The following is a 17,517-nucleotide window of genomic DNA, read 5'->3' as shown; positions in this document are numbered from 1 at the left end:
GTTCAGAAAACTCAGCCAGCATCAGATACGTTGACTAATACAAACAGCTCCTGATTTGGGGATCTGTCGCTAATATTTTCAGATCTGTATCAAACAGCAATCATACCATAAAACATCTTAGTGTCATGTGCAGAGGTGACTCTGGATGGGCTGATGTAACCCGCTTGTGACTTCTCTTTCTAGAGTTACAGCCTGGAATGTTTTAAAACAAGAAAGCTGGGCGCCTGGGTGGCTCAGCTGGTTAAGCGACTGCCTTCGGCTCAGGTCATGATCCTGAAGTCCCGGGATCGAGTCCCACATCTGGCTCCCTGCTCGGCGGGGAGTCTGCTTCTCCCTCTGACCTTCCCCCCTCTCATGTGCTCTCTCTCTCTCACTCTCTCAAATAAATGAATAAATAAAATCTTTAAAAAAAAAAAACAAAACAAAACAAGAAAGCTAATGTTTAAAACAGTTTACAGCTGCAGAACAATTTCCCTAGTGAAACATATCTGAATGCAAGCGGAGCAAGCCAACTTTCAGCAAAATCATGCCTCAAGTTAATGTGCGCACCACCCTACGCCAACAAATAGGACTTTCTTCAAACAAAGACAGGAAAAGCACGCTGGTTGACCTGTTAGGGTGGCGGCGTTGATGATGACCTTTGGGTTAAAGGTGTGCGCATAACAAAGTGCATCAGCCAGTATAAGCCTCCCCTCAGCATCGGTGTTATCAACCTGCAAAGAGAAGGGTCAAAAAAGTTAGGGTAAGATGACACAAGTCAAGAATATCAAAACAAGATACAACACTGTTCAGCTTAAAAGTGAGAAAAGCTAGTGTGACATCTGTCAGAGTACCACATACTCAAGCTTCAATTAGAATAGGAATGTATTTACTCTGAAGAGCAAATATAATTTAATAATCCCTGTACCAGAGCTGATGACCAAATGCTAATGACTTTAGAAGCAGAAATAAATAGAAAATGTCTGCCCATTGTACCAACAAGTATCTAACAGGAAAAAGGAAATTTCAAGATTGAAAACAAAGAAGCTAAAGAGTTTCGGAAGGTTACGGCGAGGTGGCAGTCTGGCTCTCCAGACAGGAGAACTCTTGCAACTTCAGCAACTTTACAAAGTTTTTAATTTTTTTTTAATTTTTTTTTTATTTTTTTAAAGATTTTATTTATTTGACAGAGAGACACAGCGAGAGAGGGAACACAAGCAGAGGGAGTGGGAGAGGGAGAAGCAGGCTTCCCGCTGAGCAGGGAGCCCGATGCGGGGCTTGATCCCAGGACCCCGGGGATCACGACCCGAGCCGAAGGCAGACGCCCAACGACTGAGCCACCCAGGCGCCCCCAAAGTTTTTTAAAGGAGGCTCCACACCCAGCGTGGAGCCCAACGTGGGGCTTAAACTCACGACCCTGAGATCAAGACCTGAACTGAGATCAAGAGTCCCTCCTTTTTTTGTTAGTGTCTGTGTTTGGTCGTGTGCCTGGGACAGGGTGTACCTGATTTTGCCTGGACGGGTAGAGGCCAGTGTGTTATTTTGGTGCGCATCTGTTTTGGTGACTGTGTCTCTGTGGTTTCTTATGAAATGCAAGAAAAATTCCTGTTTCTTTGTCATGCTGCCTGGGAAACAAGCCCCCTCCCCAGCTCCTCTCCATTTCTAGAAAAAACAATCTTATTGATCATATCATTTTCATATAAAACCACCTTCTGGGGACGCCTGGGTGGCTCAACCGTTAAGCTTCCAACTCTTGATCTTGGCTCAGATCTCCATCTCAGGATCGTGAGTTCGAGCCCCTCGTTGGGGCCATACCCAGCGTGGAGCCTACTTACAAATAAAATAAAATAAAAAAAATATAAAAACCACACACACACACACACACAAAAGAGTCCCTCCTTTTAAAGAGCGGCCAGGCATTATGGGCGGTGTGTGCATGCATGCAGGTGCCCCAGCAGACGACCCTGCAGCCACATCCCCACGAGTGCAGAGTCCATGATGCACGATGGTGTGTTCCACCGAAACCCCAAAAGGAAGAAGTTAATCATGGCACAGGTCTATCTCTAGAAAACAGCTCAGGCTTTTCCTGCTTTGCATGCTCTGCAGGGCTTGCTGTAGATTTGTGATAATTTGTGTGTGCATGGCTTACAGGAGGTACAGTAAGATAGGGAAAATACTTTTATAATTCCCATAAAGAAATACTTTTGACTTTGTAGGAAAAGCTACTTGCAATGAAGACACTGCCCTCCCTAAATGGAGCCCATGCTCTGAATGGAAATTCAAGGTGTGCTTATGTGGTCACTGGAGGTCCCACCTCTTGGATCACCAGAATGGGCAGGGCTACGTTTGGCATTCACACACCTGTATGGTCTTCCCGTTCTTGGCTTTGACGACATCCCCAGGCTTGTTGGCTTTACCACTGGGCATATTTTCACAAAGAGGGGCCAAACCTATTGGAAAAGCATATATGAAGGAACATGGAATGTGCTGGGTCTACACTCACCACCCAAAGGACCAAGGCCACTGGTGGGCCATCAGAAGTATGCCAGACACCACCTTAACCAAGTGATAAAATTTACCATCACCAAGGACCCAACTGACATCGTGTGTGCCAGCCACAGAAAGTGCAATCACTCAGGTAGTGTTCCAACAAGGAGTCTAACCCGATTCTGTCATGAAGAAACAACCAAATAAGTCCAAATTGTGGACCAACCCAAGACAAGCCTGAACTCTTCAAAACTGCCAGTGTCATGAAAGAAAGAAAAAGGGCAGGAAAAAGGTTCCGGATTAAAAAATATTAGAGACGTGGCAACCACATGCAATGTGTGATCCTTAACTGGCTCTTAGGTTTCAAAAATAAAAACAAGTAAATGTGTGTGTGTGTCTATATACAAAATGAACATTTTTGTAGACAGCTGGGAAGTCTGAATTAGGTGACTGCATCAATCCCTGTGAATGATAATGGTATGGTCATTACACAGGCTGTCCTTGTTCTTAGGAGACAGACACAGGCTGAAGCATTCGGGAGTGACATGTCATGTCTGCAACTTACTTTCGGAAGTTCGGCAAAACGGCTAGGATATCAGCGGGGACGGGGAAGGGCGCCTGTGAGACAGACCTGGAGTCCAAGTACACCTTCCCTTGGTATAGCACAAGGGACGTGACATTGGGAAAGTCATTAACCGAAGCCCCCCCACCCCCACACTCCTCTGAAACATGGCAAACTCCCAGCCTTGGGTGTGGCATCTGGAACTCCACAGTGAGCTGCTGTGGACTGAACACTTCGTCTCAAGCATTTTCTGTATGTGCTGCCACGTCATCAGCCACAAGCCCGATGAGACCATCACTAAATGTGCCTGCAGTGCCCTTCCACCATGACTACTGAGCATTTTTCACTGGAGTAAACCACAAACTTGACATTATGTGCCCCTAACTGCTAAATGCTTTTTGCAGAAGTACAAAAAAATCAACTCCAGCTACAGCCCGTGACTGCAAAACGCATTTAACTCAATCAGTTCAGACAAGACAACACTTAGCTAAACAGCTTCTGTTTGATGAAAACCATTTCTTGATCTTTTCAGGTTGGAGGAAACCAAATCTGCTGTCTGGTCTGTCGTCTGACTGGATTCCAGAACTCTCCAGGACACCCCCCTTTGCCCCCTCACCTACGATGTTAATGGGCAGGTTCAGCTTGGCAGCAGACACGATGGCCGAACAGATCGTGGCAGCTCCCCCCATGTCGGCCCTCATGAGGTCCATATTTGCAGAGGGCTTGATGGAGATGCCACCACTGTGGGAGAAAAGGACAGCATGCACCATCAGCGGCAATGAAGAGGGCCCAAATCACTTTCTTAAGAAAGAATATATAAACGGAGGCACTATCTACCTGGCAAAGAAAATTCATATTTCTGAACTGAAAATCTGAATGATTTCAACATTTTAAAAGATGATATTGCAAACTTTATAAAAATATAAATGGGTGTCTTAGCTCATTTTATTTCTTTTTGGATGAAATGTAAGCGGGGTCAGTGGAAACATTACTACATCACACAATCTGTGCTGCTCAAATCCCATCTCTGTATTTGCTCATTAACTCCTGACATCCAAACAGATTTGTCTTTTCAGCGAATTTTATGAATCGATCAACTTATTGAACCTGAGGGTCACAAACTGTTAAAGAAGGAAAGCCAGCAAGCTCATAAGACTGGGAGGATCTCTCTCAAGCCACAGGACAGGGAGACAACAATTCCCAACCGACACCCCAAGGGGTGATTCATCCTGATGGCAAAAGACAAACTGAATCAGGAATAGGCACAAGAAAGATGCTTGCCCAGGGGCGCCTGGGTGGCTCAGTCGGTTAAGCATCTGCCTTCGGCTCAGGTCATGATCTCAGGGTCCTGGGATCGAGTCCCGCATCGGGCTCCCTGCTCAACGGGGAGCCTCCTTCTCCCTCTCCCACTCCCCACCCTCTGTTCATGCTCTAACAGTCTCTCTCAAATAACCTCTTTAAAAAAAAAGAAAGAACGAAAGTTCACCCAAAGCCTTAAAGACAGCGCTCAAGAGGGAGGGGGGAAAGATGGCGGAAGAGTAGGGGACCCTATTTCAACTGGTCCCCAAAATTGAGCTGGATATCTACCAGACCACTCTGAGCACCCACGAAATCAGCCTGAGATGTAAGAAGATCTGGATCTCTACAAACAGAATATCGCAGGCAGTTGGTTTTGAGGTACGAAGCGTGGAGCCCTGATTCCGCGGAAAGATATCGGAGGATAAACGGCAGCGGGAGGGTGCCTGGCCGTGGGGATCCTACACCACTGGTGAGTGACAGCCTCGCTCGCTGGGGACGGGCACAGACTCGCACACCGGTAGCATCGGGGAAAGGACTTTAGGGCAGCCCCCGGGGTGGGAACCTGGAGCAGCGCGGTCGCGTGCGCGCGAACTGGGAGCGGCTGGTGGTTTTAGAAGCACAAAGGGCAGAGACGTGCCCGGACCTGGAGGCAGGACTGGGAGCGCTGCGGAGGGGTGCACAACCTAGGCCGCTGCAGTTTATAGCAGCACGGACAGAAACGGAGATGGTGTGGCCTGGAGAGCTCACTGAAGAACAGACTGCGATATCTCTGCTCTGAGGCAGAGGGTTGGAAACGGTCTCTTCTGCTCTGACTCGCGGAAAGCAGCCAGGGAAAGCCGCCAGAGAACAAAAGTCCCCAAAACTGATTCCCGCTGAGCCCATCCCCCGCCACAGGGGGGCAGGGCAACTCCACCCAAACAGGGTTGCCTGAGTAACAGCGCGGCAGGCCGCTCCCGCAGAAGACAGGCTGGGAAAACAAGAGGCCAGCAACCCTAAGGTCCCAAGAAAACAGGTGCATCTTGCTTGGGTTCTGGTCAATAATTTGGACTCTATACATTCCCTCAAACATCCATCAACAGAATGACTAGGAGGAGGAGCCCCCAAAATAGAAAAGACTCAGAGATTATGACTTATGCTGCAGATTTACAAATGGATGCAGATATAACCAAGATGTCGGAGATGGAATTCAGGCTAGTAATTGTGAAGACAATGGCTAGAATGGAGAAATCAATTAATGGCTACATAGAGTCTCTAAGGGCAGAAATGAAAGGTGAATTGGCAGAACTTAAAAATGCTATCAGTGAGATCCAATCCAATCTAGATAATCTAACAGCTAGGGTAACTGAGGCAGAAGAGCGAATAAGCGACCTGGAAGACAATATAATAGATAAAAAGGGAAAAGAGGAGGCCAGGGAAAAACAACTCAGAATCCATGAAAATAGAATCAGAGAAATAAGTGAAACCATGAAGCGTTCCAATGTCAGAATAATTGGAATCCCGGAGGGAGTGGAGAGAGAGAGAGAGGACTAGAAGATGTATTTGAGCAAATCGTAGCTGAGAACTTCCCTAATTTGGGGAATGAAACAAACATTCGAGTCCTAGAGGCAGAGAGGACCCCTCCCAAGATCAAGGAAAACAGGCCAACACCCCGGCATCTAATAGTAAAACTTGCAAATCTTAGAACCAAGGAAACTATCTTAAGGGCAGTTAGGGGGAAGAGATTCCTTACGTACAGAGGGAGGAACATCAGAATAACGTCAGACCTATCCACAGAGACCTGGCAAGCCAGAAAGGTCTGGCAAGACATATTCAGGGTACTAAATGAGAAGAACATGCAGCCAAGAATACTTTATCCGGCAAGGCTTTCATTTAGAATGGATGGAGAGATGCAGAGCTTCCACGACCAGCAAAAACTGAAAGAATATGTGACCACTAAGCTGGCCCTGCAAGAAATATTAAGGGGGGTTCTATAAAAGGAGAAAGACCCCAAGAGTGATATAGAAAAGAAATTTATAGGAACAATCTATAAAAACATCTTCACAGGCAACATGATGACAATTAATTCATATCTTTCAATAATCACTCTCAACGTGAATGGCCTAAACGCTCCCATAAAACGGCACAGGGTTGCAGATTGGATAAAAAGACAGGACCCATATGCTGTCTACAAGAGACTCATTTTGAACCTAAAGATACATCCAGGCTGAAAGTGAAGGGATGGAGATCCATCTTCCATGCCAGCGGACCTCAAAAGAAAGCTGGGGTAGCAATTCTTATATCAGACAAATTAGATTTTAAACTAAAGTCTGTAATTAGAAACACAGAAGGACACTATATCATTTTTAAAGGGTCTATCCAACAAGAAGATCTAACAATCGTAAATATCTACACCCCCAACATGGGAGCAGCCATCTACATAAGCCAACTGTTGACCGAAATAGTCATATTGATAACAATACGTTAATTGTAGGAGACCTCAATACTCCACTCTCAGCAATGGACAGATCATCTAAGCAGAAAATCAACAAGGAAACAAGAGCTTTGAATGATACATTGGACCAGATGGACCTCATAGATATTTACAGAACATTCCACCCTAAAACAACAGAATACTCATTCTTCTCAAGTGCACATGGAACTGTCTCCACAATAGACCATATACTGGGTCACAAATCAGGTCTCAACTGATACCAAAAGACTGAGATTATTCCCTGCATATTCTCAGACCACAATGCTTTAAAACTGGAACTCAATCACAAGAAAAAATTTGGCAGAAATTCAAATACTCGGAAGCTAAAGACCACTCTGCTCAAGAATGTTTGGGTCAACCAGGAAATCAAAGAAGAACTTAAACAATTCATGGAAATCAATGAGAACAAAAACACATCGGTCCAAAACCTATGGGATACTGCATTCCCCCACCAAGGGGGAAATACATAGCCATCCAAGCCTCACTCAAAAAAATAGAAAAAACCCAAATTTACCAACTAACTCTACACCTTAAAGAACCAGAGAAAAAGCAACAAATGATGCCTAAGCCATGCATTAGAAGAGAAATAATTAAAATTAGAGCAGAAATCAATGAATTAGAAACCAGAAACACTGTAGATCAGATCCAAGTTGGTTCTTTGAAAGAATTAATAAGATCGATAAACCACTGGCCAGACTTATCCAAAAGAGAAAGGACCCAAATTAATAAAATTATGAATGAAAGGGGAGAGATCACGACTAACACCAAGCAGGTAGAAACAATTATTAGAAATTATTATCGGGTGCCTGGGTGGCTCAGTTGGTTAAGCGACTGCCTTCAGCTCAGGTCATGATCCCAGGGTCCTGGGATCGAGTCCTGCATCGGGCTCCCTGCTCTGCGGGGAGCCTGCTTCTCCCTCTCCCACTCCCCCTGCTTGTGTTCCCTCTCTCGCTGTGTCTCTCTCTGTCAAATAAATAAATAAAATCTTTAAAAAAAAAAAAAAGAAAAGAAATTATTATCAACAACTATATGCCAATAAACTGAGCAATCTGGATGAAATGGAGGCCTTCCTGGAAACCTATAAGCTGCCAAGACTGAAACAGGAAGAAATTGACAACCTGAATAGGCCAATAACCAGTAATGAGATTGAAGCAGTGATCAAAAACCTCCCAAAAAAACAAGAGTCCAGGGCCTGACGGATTCCCTGGGGAATTCTACCAAACATTCAAAGAAGAAATAATACCTATTCTCCTGAAGCCGTTTCAAAAAATAGAAACAGAAGGAAAACTTCCAAACTCATTCTATGAGGCCAGCATTACCTTAATCGCCAAACCAGGCAAAGACCCCATCAAAAAGGAGAATTTCGGGGCGCCTGGGTGGCTCAGTCGTTAAGCGTCTGCCTTCGGCTCAGGTCATGATCCCAGGGTCCTGGGATCGAGCCCCGCATCGGGCTCCCTGCTCCGCGGGAAGCCTGCTTCTCCCTCTCCCACTCCCCCTGCTTGTGTTCCCTCTCTCGCTGTGTCTCTGTCAAATAAATAAAAATCTTTAAAAAAAAAAAAAAAAAAAAAAAGGAGAATTTCAGACCGATATCCCTGATGAATATGGATTCCAAAATCCTCAACAAAATTCTAGCTAATAGGATCCAACAATACATTAAAAGGATCATCCACCACGACCAAGTGGGATTTATCCTCGGGATGCAAGGGTGGTTCAACATTCGCAAATCAATGTGATAGAACACATTAATAAGAGGAGGGAGAAGAACCATATGGTCCTCTCAATTGATGGAGAAAAAGCATTTGACAAAATACAACATCCTTTCCTGATTAAAACTCTTCAGAGTATAGGGATAGAGGGAACATTCCTCAAGTTCATAAAATCCATCTATGAAAAACCCACAGCGAATATCATCCTCAATGGGGAAAAGCTGAGAGCCTTTCCCTTAAGATCAGGAACACGTCAAGGATGCCCACTCTCGCCACTATTGTTCAACATAGTACTAGAAGTCCTAGCAACAGCAATCAGACAACAAAAAGAAATAAAAGGTATTCAAATTGGCAAAGAAGAAGTCAAACTCTCTTCACAGATGACATGATACTTTATGTGGAAAACCCAAAACACTCCACCCCCAAATTACTAGAACTCATACACCAATTCAGTAATGTGGCAGGATACAAAATCAATACACAGAAATCAGTTGCTTTCTTATACACTAACAACGTAACTGTAGAAAGAGAAATTAGAGAAACGATTCCATTTACAATAGCACCAAAAACCATAAGATACCTCGGAATAAACCTAACCAAAGAGGTAAAGGATCTATGCTCTAGGAACTACAGAACACTCATGAAAGAAACTGAAGAAGACACAAAAAGATGGAAAAACTTTCCATGCTCATGGAGCGGAAGAATAAACACTGTTAAAATGTCTGTGCTACCCAGAGCAATCTATACCTTCAATGCCATCCCAATCAAAATTCCAATGACATTTTTCAAAGTGCTGGAACAAACAATCCTAAAACCTGTACGGAATCAGAAAAGACCCCGAATTGCCAAGGAAATGTTGAAAAAGAAAAACAAAGCTGGGGGCATCACGTTGCCCGATTTCAAGCAATATTACAAAGCTGTGATCACCAAGACAGCATGGTACTGGCACAAAAACAGACATACAGACCAATGGAACAGAATAGAGAACCCAGATATGGACCCTCAACTCTATGGTCAAATAATCTTTGACAAAGCAGGAAAAAACATGCAATGGAAAAAGGACAGTCTCTTCAATAAATGGTACTGGGAAAATTGGACAGCCACATGCAGAAGAATGAAACTCAACCATTCTCTAACACCATTCACAAAGATAAACTCAAAGTGGATGAAAGACCTCAATGTGAGACAGGAATCCATCAAAATCCTAGAGGAGAACATAGGCAGTAACCTCTTTGACATCGGCCACAGCAACTTCTTTCAAGATACATCTCCAAAAGCTAGTGAAACAAAAGCAAAAATGAACTTTTGGGACTTCATCAAGATAAAAAGCTTCTGCACAGCAAAGGAAGCAGTCAACAAAACAAAGAGGCAACCCACAGAATGGGAGAAGATATTTGCAAATGACACTACAGATAAAGGGCTGGTATCCAAAATCTATAAAGAACTTCTCAAACTCAACACCCAAAAAACAAATAATCAAGTCAAAAAGTGGGCAGAAGATATGAAACGACACTTCTCTGAAGACATACAAATGGCTAACAGACACATGAAAAAATGCTCATCATCACTAGCCGACAGGGAAATCCAAATCAAAACCACACTGAGATACCACCTTACACCAGTTAGAATGGCAAAAATGGACAGGGAAAGAAACAACAAATGTTGGAGAGGTTGTGGAGAAAGGGGAACCCTCTTACACTGTTGGTGGGAATGCAAGTTGGTACAGTCACTTTGGAAAACAGTGTGGAGGTTCCTCAAAAATTTAAAAATAGAGCTACCCTATGACCCAGCAATTGCACTCCTGGGTATTTACCCCAAAGACACAGATGTAGTGAAGAGAAGGGCCATATGCACCCCAATGTTCATAGCAGCAATGTCCGCAATAGCCAAACTGCGGAAAGAGCCGAGATGCCCTTCAACAGATGAACGGATAGAGAAGATGTGGTCCATATATACAATGGAATATTACTCAGCCATCAGAAAGGATGAATACCCAACTTTTACATCAACATGGATGGGACTGGAGGAGATTATGCTAAGTGAAGTCAGTCAAGCAGAGAAAGTCAATTATCATATGGTTTCACTTATTTGTGGAACATAAGGAATAGCATGGAGGATATTAGGAGAAGGAAGGGAAAAATGGGGGGGGGGAATTGGAAGGAGAGATGAACCATGAGAGACTATGGACTCTAAGAAACAAACAGGGTTTTAGAGGGGAGGTGGGAGGGGGGATTGGTTAGCCCGGTGATGGGTATTAAGGAGGGCACGTACTGCATGGAGCACTGGGTGTTATATGAAAACAATGGATCGTGGATAACCATATCAAAAACCAACGATGTATTGTATGGTGACTAACATAACATAATAAAATTAAAAAAAAAAAAAAAAAAAAAGACAGCGTTCAAACATGAGAGCTAAGAAGGGTTTCAGTTAGCAAAAATCCAAACTACTTCCCCTGAATAGGCTTCTATAACTACCTAGTGACTTTTCTGCTTCCAGTCTACAAGAGTCCAGAAGCCACTTGCTTCACAGCCTGAGCTTGGGGCCGGGGCTGTGACTGTAAGTTCTCACTGAGATCTGCTGCTGACTTGCCCTGGCGACTCCGGAGTCTATTCCCTGCACAGAGGGCTGCTTTCCTCGGACATTAAGGCCTAATTCTCACTCGCCTCAGAAGCACCTGATAATTAGATGGCTGTCAATTACACCTAGAATTAAAGATGATCCACTGGCTCAGAATAAGAAAAGCAGCACACTCTTGGTTCAAGAAGTCCAGAGAGAACCCCATGCGGTGGGGTGGGGGGCAGGGAACACACCAGTACATGAGGTCATTCTGTCTACTCACATCTTTCTCACTCTCCATGCATAGGACTACAGTTCAAAGTAACCACCAAAGAGCAGCAGTTACCACCGCTCACCTTTTAGATCTCTCTCAAATCCATCCATTTCTTTTCTACTGCATCCATCCTGGTGAGGCCACCATCAAGTCACTGGGGTGTCTGCCACGGCTCCTATAAATTCAGGTCTCCCTGGTACCAGTCTTACCCCCTTCATTTCATTCCTCACACAACTACCATTTTTACCAAAATAAAAAATATCTACCTCAACAAACATCCCGGTAGGCTTTGTGTGTGTGTTTGTGTGTGCACGTAAAAAATCATAAGCAGATTCTAAAATTGATAGGTAAATGCAAAGGACGCAGCTAAAGTAATTTTGAAAAAGAAGAGCAAAGCTGGAGGACTCATTACTACATGTCAAGACAAAGCTGTACTCATTAAACACTTGGTCGCAAGGTCCTGGGGGCAAGGACAAAGAGGCCAGAGTTAGACCCCACAATAATATGGCCAACTGATTTAACAATGGTGCAAGGTAGTTCAATGGAAAAGGATAGTCTTTTAAACAACCAGCTTTGCAACAAATAGACATCCATATGGAAAGAAAAAAAAAAACAATGCTTTCCACAGCACGCACCAAAATTCAAAATGGATCATAGCCTTAAATGCTAAAACTGTAATACTTAAAGAAAACACAGACTCTCCTGGCTAGAAACCCTTCAGTTACTTCCAGTTATTCTTAGAGCAAAGTCCAAAAGGCAACCGGGCCCAGAACCACCCATCTCTGCCCCCCGTCTCCACCCGCTGTGTGCTTCCTTCCCCGCCGCGCTCTGCTTCAGCCGCTCTCCTGTCTGCAGGCCTTCCCTCAGGCCTTCCCTCGTCCTTCTCACCTTGCAGCTCCTCCCTGCCCTCCTCCCTGCTGCACTAACTCCTCCTACCGTTCCCCTCTTTAGCTAAACCTGTCACTCCTTTGAAGAAGCTTTCTCTAAACCCAAAGACTAGGTCAGGCTTCCTTGCTAAAATATTCTCATAGCACAAATTCAAGTATGGATTTAAATTAACCATAAACTTCACATTGAGCATTAATGCTGCATCGCGATATTAGCCCACGACAGTATAAAATCATCACAATTAGCAAGACAATTAAGAACAGCCTAACTTTCACTCTCTAATTTTTATTTGCTGTCGTGCTTTACGACAGACACTTAAGTTTTATGTCTATGACTGCATACGGATGTAACTTAAAAATCAATACGCATACTGTGAATAATATAAGCTTGAACCTTTTAGTGATGGGCCAGAATGATTGTTTGGAGACCAATGCTTCGAAGCAGAGAAGGTGGACCTCTGGGTAGAAGACAGAGGATGCTAACATCAGGAAGACCCCGCTGGCAGCCAGTGCTGCCCGGGCTGGGTCTCACGGCACCTGGAAGCACTCCTGTGAGGGCTGTACTCATTCACGTTCCACAGCAACTGAATGGGTGCCCACGTGTACTGGAGACACCCAGATTTTACGGATCTGTACAACCATTTTCCAAAGTAGTTTCCATGGACCATGAGTCCCAAGAGAAATCAATTCCCTCCCAAATGAAGCCTAGAAAATGCTACATTCTGTGCCCTGAGAAGTCCTGTAGTTAAAAAAAAAAAAAAAAAAAAAAAAACAGAACAAAAATCTCATGTGTTTTACCTACCCTAGTTTTTGGCCAAGTAATCCTTTTTAACCCTCATGCTTAATTAGCAGCCAATGCCTCCCACGGGAAATACGGACCTATACCGGGGAATACGGACTCCTCCACCTCAGCTTCTCCTGGCTTGAAATAACCAGACAGTTCCCGATTCTAAGGAATACTTATGGTTTAATAAGATTAATGGGAGCTAGGCTGGTCAGCTAAAGAAAGCAATCGGAATCAAGCGAAGGGGCAATGACATGATCCAAACAGCTCCATCCCCATTATCCACACGAGGGGGCTTTAATATCCACACAGGAAAATCAAAGTGTACGGTGGAAAGATCTTAGTCATTTTAAAGACAGACCTGAGTTTGACTTCTGACCCTATGCATGAGTTATAGGGCTCTGAGCAAATTACGTCACCTCTCCAAGCCATGCTTTCCTTACCTGCAGAGGTGTGCCTAACTCCTAGGAGTAAGAGCAAGGATAACACATGTAAGATGCCTAACAGAGTCTCTAACACACAGTAAGCATTTTATAAACGGCAGCTTAATACATTTAAAGTAACATATAAGATTGGACCGAACACCATGCTTGTGAAGCAAACTTCACATAAACGATACAAGCACATACAAAGCATTCACCAAATACAAAGCACAGAGACATAAAGAGGTACCTGTCGAAAGTAATCCCCTTCCCAACGAACACCAGGGGTGCTTCGCCTGCATTGGGGCTGCCTCTGTAGTGAATTTCCAAGAAGACTGGAGGCTCGTCAGATCCTTTGGCCACACTTAGGAATGATCCCATTTCCTGTTCCTCAATCCAAGATTTGGGTCTACAGTGCAGAAAAGGAGAAAAGTCAATATGCTTCGTTATCTCTATTTCAAAATAACTTAGAAAATATTTATGTGTAAAACTCTTAAAACATATACACGTGTTAATGCTTCAATTATCACATCCTACTTGCTTTCTGTATATGCTTGGGCCACTTGATTCTGAGCCTGTTTCCTCATCTATAAAACGAGGTTGGGGCACCTGGGTGGCTCAGTTGGTTAAGCATCTGCCTTCGGCTCAGGTCATGATCCCCCACGTCTGGCTCCCAGCTCAGCAGGGAGCCAGTTTCTCCCTCTCCCCACTGCTCGTGCTCTCTCTCTTGCTATCTCTCTCCCTCTCTCTCTCTCTCAAATAAATAAAATCTTAAAAAAACAAAAACAAAAACAAAATGAGGTCACTGATACATCTGTCAAAAGATGAGCTACAGAATTACTAAGAGAGGGCAACGCCTTCGGGTCCCCTCCCTCCTTGGAAGCTTTGTACTGTCACTTTGCTGTATCGCTCAATAAACTTTGCTTTGCTGTCCCCCCCCCCCAAAAAAATGAATTCACCCATAATACATAATACAATGTCAGGTAACAGGACAGAGTCAATAAGTACTTATTGCTTGATTTGTTCCCCCTAACCTACTGATCTATATCTACAGTTTCACGTAAGATGAAGTTGGCAGAGCTCTGAGACCATAAAGGATGCTTAAAAGCAGTTACAGGGTGCAGTACTTTATTTTTTATATTTCTAAAAATGACCCAAAAAACCAACTAATAAAAACAAAAAAAACAAAGAAAACAAAAAATCCAACAAAGCTACACTCCAATGACTGCACTAAAGTATCACAGTTCTTTGCTGTTTTAGAATTGCTGGAATTTGATCTTTTCAACCTTGTCACACTGCTTCTCAGGGTTTCAACTGCAGTCTGAGATGTCTGCTTGAAGTGGGAAAACTAGTAAATACTTAAACACGGGATCACTGGGGGTGATCCAATGGGAACAGTCTGTAATGCCAACCAGAAAAGAGATGCCATATCGCTATCCCTGGCAGGTGACGGGTACAAAGGTCTTTGTATTGAATTCTGGCCACAGTTAACTAGGCCAGGAGAGAAATCCTACACTCCAACAGGCAAAGCAGTAAAAACTACATCCAAGGAGCGCTCCTCCCTACACTTGCCTGGCCACTCATTAAGATCATTAAATGGGTTTCGCCATGGGGAGATGGCCACCAGACTTCAGAGGGGAAAGAATATAAAAACAGAAGGGAGGACAATGAAAACACCACTTCAAAAGCAGCAAGGCTGTACAAACTCAGTACTTGATGCTTTACGAAAGCCCTGGCCTTCTGGAAGTCCCGTCTGTATTTCTCTGACTGATAGCCATCTACACAAGAGCAGCTGTCTGTTTAATGGGTTAAACCCTGCCCGTCTGACCCGCCTCATCGCTGCCTGAACCCTTCCTTGGCTTCACAAGCCCTGGTAGTTTCCCAAGGGGCCACCGCACACTCAAGTCTGCACCTGAAATGCCCCGCCCTACTCTCTCTCCATCTAATTGCGATGGCCATCTTCCAGACTGCTTAGGCACCATTTTCATTGGCAAGTCTTTCCGGCTCTTCCAGAAGCCTCCTTGACTAGGATCCTCTGTGTACCCCTTTTCCCTGCCTATTCCTGCCTATAAGCTGCTCGCTTCTTTGAGGGCAAAGACCCCCCCCCCCTTTGTGTGCCAAATTCCCAGGCACACACAGGAAGCGCCCTCAGGGATGTGTAACCACACGGACACCGTCTGCTGACACAAAGTAGCTCTGGTGCCTCCTCAAAGGAAACAAGGAAGAGCCTTTGCCAAGACCCCTTCATAGAGACTAAAGCTGACCACAGGTTAAATACATGCCAGCCATTCCAAAAATGTCATCAAGCTCTGAGTCCTATGTTTTCTATAGATTACACATTTTTATTCACTCCGTCTAGACCACAGGGATTTTCCTGAGAAATGTGAACTGTAGTCAAAGTTAAGCACTGAAGAAGTCTTTTAAGTGCAAGCTCCCTTAAGATACAACATTGGAAGTAAAGAATTATTTAGGTAAAGCAACTATCTATTGATTCTTTTTAATTCTAAATCCCCCAATGCTCAGACCTGGTTTGCTTTAGGGGTTATGGGGAGATCGCAGGAGGATAAAGGAACTGGAGGGCAGGCATTTATATCCTGCAGCCCAGCTGCTGACGACGCCCACTCAGGCCTGCCTGGGAACAACAGCTCCGGTACTGAATCTGGGAATCTACAAGGCACAATTCTCATTCATACCAACTTATGAATGCTGTGCTCTTTACTTTTGTCAAAAAGAGAAAAGATAGAAAGAGCTCACACAAAGGAAACATGATATATAAATTCCTCAACAAACGGAACAGAGTTACCATTTGATCCAACAATTCAACTCCTAGGTACACACTCAAGAGACATGAGAGACATGTGTTCACACAAAAACATGTACACTAACGCTCACAGCCCCATTACTCATGGTGTCCAAAAGGTAGGAACAACACAATGCCCACCAACTGATGATTGCAATGGTGGAGGGGACACGACAAGATGGAAATGAAGAGTGCCTGCTAATGGGTACAAGGTTCTCTTTGGGGTAATGAAAATGTTTTAAAATTGATGGAGGTAATGGTAGCACAACTCCGTGAAGAGAGTAAAAATCGATAAACTGCCCACTTTACATCGTATTTATATTGTATGCTAGGTGAACTGTATTTCCAAGAAAGCTGTTACAAACACACACACACACACACACACGCAGGATGTAGTGTGAAGTCAGGGTGCTCCCTCAAAGGCATGAAAAGAACCTCAAACTGAGCCCTTATCCCAGCTTGTCTGTGGCTACCGGTCCTAAGTGACTCCTCTGGACACTGAGGGCGCTGGACTCTTAGGAGCTCCAAGGCTCTTGCCGTAACACCCTGAGTCGGTGACGTGACCCTGCATTACCTGATGTGGACCTCTGTTTTACTACTAGCACCTCTGAGATTCTTCTCAATGATTTGGGCAAATTTGGTTGGTGTCATCTCATTGGCTGGAGTCTCCATCAAGTGCCGTGCCAAGTTCTGCCCAGAAGCAAAGAGGACGCCCTTCTGCCAGGCCTCCTGGTCCCCGCTGGTGGAAGAAAGCACAAGGTCACTGTCAGACAACCTCTCAAGATACTGACTGTACTGCAGCTAGGAGGGCTCTTACCCTATAAAAATAAAAGGGGAAGACCCCAAGTGCAAAATGGACACACAGGACCTGGATCATTCTCTGCTCTGACCCAGGGCAGCAGATACAAAGAGCTAGAAAACAGGCCCTAGCTGAGCCGAGGTAGAGGACAGAAGCATTTCACATTTCATGTGCATGAAAAAGAGGTGGACTGATGGGTCCCTGAAGCCCTAACTCTAACACACAAACCAATGGAAGAGGTTTCCATCTTGGGTGCCTGGGTGGCTCAGATGGTTAAGCGTCTGCCTTCGGCTCAGGTCATGATCCCAGGGTCCTGGGATTGAGTCCCGCATCGGGCTCCCTGCCTCTCTCTCTCTCTCTCCGTCTCTTATGAATAAATAAATAAAATCTTTAAAAAAAAAAAAAAAAAGGGGTTTCCATCTTCCCAAAGGCCCACTGTGTCCTCCTTCACTGCAGCAGGGAGGATGCAGCCCCAGGGGCTTGCTGTGG

At 44.5% G+C, this 17,517-nt stretch overlaps 1 protein-coding gene across 1 annotated transcript in view; it reads right to left on the bottom strand.

The window, feature by feature from the left end:
* The window catches only part of LAP3 (leucine aminopeptidase 3), a 31,671-nt gene that overhangs the window by 7,449 nt on the left and 6,705 nt on the right, over positions 1-17,517 (bottom strand). Inside the window, exons 6-10 of the mRNA XM_032400059.1 lie at positions 16,804-16,968; positions 13,680-13,838; positions 3,645-3,769; positions 2,341-2,429; positions 611-713 (exon numbers count right to left, since the gene is read on the bottom strand). Coding sequence (XP_032255950.1) covers positions 611-713; positions 2,341-2,429; positions 3,645-3,769; positions 13,680-13,838; positions 16,804-16,968 — 641 coding nt within the window. The remainder of the gene's footprint in view (positions 1-610; positions 714-2,340; positions 2,430-3,644; positions 3,770-13,679; positions 13,839-16,803; positions 16,969-17,517) is intronic.

Source organism: Phoca vitulina, unplaced genomic scaffold (genome assembly GCF_004348235.1).
Source record: "Phoca vitulina isolate PV1807 unplaced genomic scaffold, GSC_HSeal_1.0 scaffold3, whole genome shotgun sequence".
Classification (NCBI taxonomy): domain Eukaryota; kingdom Metazoa; phylum Chordata; class Mammalia; order Carnivora; family Phocidae; genus Phoca; species Phoca vitulina.
The sequence above is the reverse complement of the archived record's forward strand: the minus strand, read 5'-3'. Positions and strand labels throughout refer to the sequence as shown.